Source organism: Oryza sativa, chromosome 1 (assembly GCF_034140825.1).
Source record: "Oryza sativa Japonica Group chromosome 1, ASM3414082v1".
Classification (NCBI taxonomy): domain Eukaryota; kingdom Viridiplantae; phylum Streptophyta; class Magnoliopsida; order Poales; family Poaceae; genus Oryza; species Oryza sativa.
In genome coordinates this window covers 7,858,718-7,862,650 of record NC_089035.1, presented here as the reverse complement: position 1 = coordinate 7,862,650, position 3,933 = coordinate 7,858,718, and the positions used below count along the sequence as shown (strand labels likewise).

At 51.4% G+C, this 3,933-nt stretch overlaps 1 protein-coding gene across 1 annotated transcript; it reads right to left on the bottom strand.

Moving 5' to 3' along the window:
* Window positions 1-1,216: 1,216 nt before the first annotated feature.
* Window positions 1,217-3,381, bottom strand: LOC4327694 (zinc finger protein NUTCRACKER). Its single transcript, XM_015779463.3, has 3 exons — window positions 3,074-3,381; window positions 2,590-2,986; window positions 1,217-2,355 (listed from the first exon to the last, which is right to left on the bottom strand). The coding sequence occupies exons 1-3, from the start codon at window positions 3,195-3,197 to the stop codon at window positions 1,389-1,391; spliced, it is 1,488 nt and encodes a 495-aa protein (XP_015634949.1). The 5' UTR covers window positions 3,198-3,381; the 3' UTR covers window positions 1,217-1,388.
* Between the last annotated feature and the right edge of the window lie 552 nt (window positions 3,382-3,933).

The window sequence follows — 3,933 nt, the reverse complement described above, 5'->3', positions numbered from 1 at the left end:
CTCTTTAACAAAAGTGATAGCTAGCAAGTCAGTGCTAGCTTATGAACAGTTCAAAGTTGATACTGACTAACTGTAAGAAGTTCCCTCACGTATAGCCATTTTCTTTTGCAAGTGTAAACAGTTACCTCTCCGATCAAGGGTAGATTTAGAAAATTTGTGATACTGGTAAGTGTCATAATACACTGCTCATATATATTTAATTCATAGTATCATCTTCTATATATAAACATTTGAACCATAGCTTTCACCGAAAATTGTTGCGGTCATCTAACCTACGCATATAGTATCCATTATCCAATATGTAAGTATGTAACTCTACCACCACACTTCATATTTACACCCTTTTGCTATTTTTTGACCCAATACAATGTGCAGTCATGTACTAAGGATCACTTAATTTTTTTGAAAATTAGATCAAGCAAAGCTCTTTCATGCTTTCCATGAACACTAGCCCCTGAAGTCTTTAACAAAATAATTAGTGAAAACATCTTCATAGAAGATCCTGTATCAGCACACCTTCCATTACAACTAAAATGCACTAAGCATACAGACAAATAGGCAATTAAGTTAAGCAGCAAGCACTAGCCTATGTGTGTGGATGTGCATCACTAATCAAATGCAAATTTCTGGAAGGGCGCCAAAACCAGTGGCATCCTCAACTGGATAACCACCTCCCCTTGTTGGTAGGTTATTGGGCACCCCATTGCTATGTTGCAAGCTCCCCTTTAGCTTAATTCAACCTTAGACCATTTGACATTTGGCTAAGCACAGCAAGACAGCTACTTAAAAATTGTTTATTATTAGGGGCAAAGATCATCCTTTATATATATGGCACTAAGGCTAGAAATAAAAATGCACATATGTTAAAAACAGGATCAAGCTAGCTGCATTGAAAAGGTAATTTGGTTTGTGCAATAATAGAGTTGTAAAGTGACATCCCCAATTGCCTTTTTTTCTTAAGAACAAAGTAGTACTAGTAGTAAACAAAGGGGAGAGATACTCTTTGATTAATGGTTCTTGAGAATATGCATAGATCTCTTGCCACCTTTTTGCTTGCCAGTTACCATTGCTTCTCTTCTTGCTCAATGTCTTCTTCCATGAACCCATATAGAGCATTTGCACAAAAAAAAAAAAACAACTCCGTTGAATAGTTAGTGCAGCCCTATCACCATGGCTCAAGTTCCATCAACTTCAAGTAGCACGATCAAGAGCATGGTTTGTGAAAACAAGAAATGAAATTTTAGTAAATTAAATTGGGTGCTCTTCTTGAGCCCTTTTGTGAGCTTGCATGCATGCTTCACTCCACTGTAGCTTACTTGCTTACATAGCTTCAAAATTAGCACTAACTAATCTCTTCATGGCTACAGAATTAGCATGCAAATTAAGGTTTAAATCCACCCATGTATCGACGACGAGCACAGTGCTTGCACGCCAACGCCCAAGAAATCCCTAGTTTCCTCTCTCCCGACGCCGCCGGCGTCCTTCAGGCCGGCATGGTGGCGCACCGCCGACAAGACGTCGTAAGGCACGTTGCCGGCGGCCCCCGTGAGCTCGCTCATTGCGCCGCCGAGGTTGGCATTGTGATGGCTCGCGGCGGCGAATAGGGCTGCACCGTCGAACTTGCCGCACTCGTCGGCCGGTGAGGCGGTGGCGCCGCCGGGCTTGGTCGGCTCGAACGGGGACACTAGGGGCATCGCGGCGGTGGATGTCACGGCGCCGATCTGCGCGGCCTTCTGCAGCAGAGCCGTCGCGGACATGTCGGTGGGCGCCGCGGGCTTCGCGTGCTGCTGGTTGCTGAACACGGACGGCACGCTCTCCGCCTCCTTCGCCGCCGCCGTGGCGCTCGTCAGCTCGCTGGCATTCGACGACGAGAGCTTGCCGTTCCCGTACAGCCAGCTCAGCTGCGCCGCGTCGAACTGCGGCGGCGGCGCGCCGGAGCTCGGCGCGAAGAGATCCACGTACAGCTGCGGCGGCACTGTCGCCGCGCCACCGCTGGCCAGGACGCCAATGTGGCCCATGGACGGCAACGCCTCGCCACCCCACAGCGACAGCCCGCCGTGCCGCGCCACGCCGCCGTCGCACAGGTCCCCACCGACGCCCCCCGCCGCCGGACCGAGCATCTGACCCGCCCTGAGCTGCCCTCCAGCCGCCGCCGCCGCCGGCGGCATCATCATGTTTGGCCGCATGCCCGCCATCCCCGGCCCACCCGACCCGGCGAACAGGTAGCTCTGCCCGCACAGCGACGTGGCCGTGGCCGCCGCCGCCGCCGCGGCGGCCCCGGACGCCGCGTTCAGCCTCGCCGTCTCCTCCGCCAGCGCGTCGCAGAACGCGCGGTGCGTGATGAAGCTGTCCCTCCTGCATCCAATATCCAACCATGCATGGATCGCGTTAAGCTATCGCCACCATCGTCGACGATCATATCAAAGCCTGGAGCTAACAAGCCATATAAAACTAATAAACTATAGTCCCCTCTTCTAATGAATGTATGCTAAAATTTTAGTGGGGGCTTTTATAGTTGTAACGCCGGTAGTAGGGGCTCGAGATCCTCCCGTGGCCGTGGCCGTGGCCATGGCGGGGCGGCGGGTGTACCTGGAGAAGAGGGTGCCGCAGTCGCAGCGATACTCGCGGGTGCCGCAGGTCTTGGAGTGGGCCTTCCAGTCGGACTGGACGGCATAGCGCTTGGAGCACTTGTCGCACTTCCACTTCTTCTCGCCGTGCTTGCGGCAGAAGTGCTTCTTGATCCCGGTGAGGTCGCCGAGCGCGCGCGACGGGTTGTGGTGGACGCAGCTCTTCTCCGGGCACACGTACACCCGCTTCCTCGGCTCCTTCCCGCTCCGCTGCCGCAGCTTCCACGGCAGGTTGTGCCCTCGCCGGTGCAGCTGCAGGTTCTGGTCTCGCTGGAACCCCTTCCCGCATATCTCGCACACGAACCTGTTCGTCGCCATCAGCGTCCTCGGCGACAGCGCGATCACCTCCGCCTCCGGATCTGCACCCACCGACATCGCCGTTGATCAGTCGAGTCAAACACAGCAAAATGGGGAAGATTTTGAGGTTAATTGTGTTGTGCACTTGCCTGGTGTGCCGGGGAGATTGCGCTTCTTCTTGGCGGGAGGAGGAGGAGGAGGAGGGTGTTCTTGCTGATGGTTGGTGAGAGGAGCGAAAGGGTTGGAGATGGCTGCGGCTTCACTAGTCGCCATTGTTATCAAATTGCTAAGCTTGTCGTTGGCTTGTTGCTAATTAATCGATCGATCTCTCTTGGGATCAAACTATGCTAGTTGCTGATCGATCTCCTCTTCTGCTTGACTAGTTCCCTTTGGAGACAAAAGGGCAACTTTTGTTCTTAGGTATGGGTCATTACCCCCAAGCATAAATAAGCTTTGCTAGCTAGTGGCAACAACAAAACCATCAAGGCAGGATAAATATAGAGCTTTGCTAGTGAGAGTGAGATCGATGGAGAGAGATTGTTTGTGTGTGTATGTGTGAGAATAAAATATTTGAAGTGGTAAAAAGGTGAAAGTTGAAAGGTGTGTCTTTAGGTGTTTGTGCAAGCATAGCAAGGGTTAGCTAGTGTAGCTAGTGTGTGTGGGTGTGCAATGCATCATGACACATATGATGAGGAGAAAGATAGGGAAAGGGGGAAGGAGGGGGTGGTAAAAAGCTGTGGCTTGGTGCCTTTGCATTTGGCATGATTAGCCCATAATGTGATGCTTCCTGCATCTGCATATCCCCCCTTCTCATCAAATCTCAGCCTTCCTCCCTCTCCCACTGCAAAGGTAAGCTACTGCAGCTGCTGCCTCTGGAGCCTGCACTGCAACAGTGCAATGCATGGGCTGCTACTTTCTTTGGCCTGGACCCACATGCAGGCACACACCTTCTTAAGTTTTTGAAAACTAGCTTGTTAGTTGTTAAATAGTACTCCCTCCGTTTTTAAAT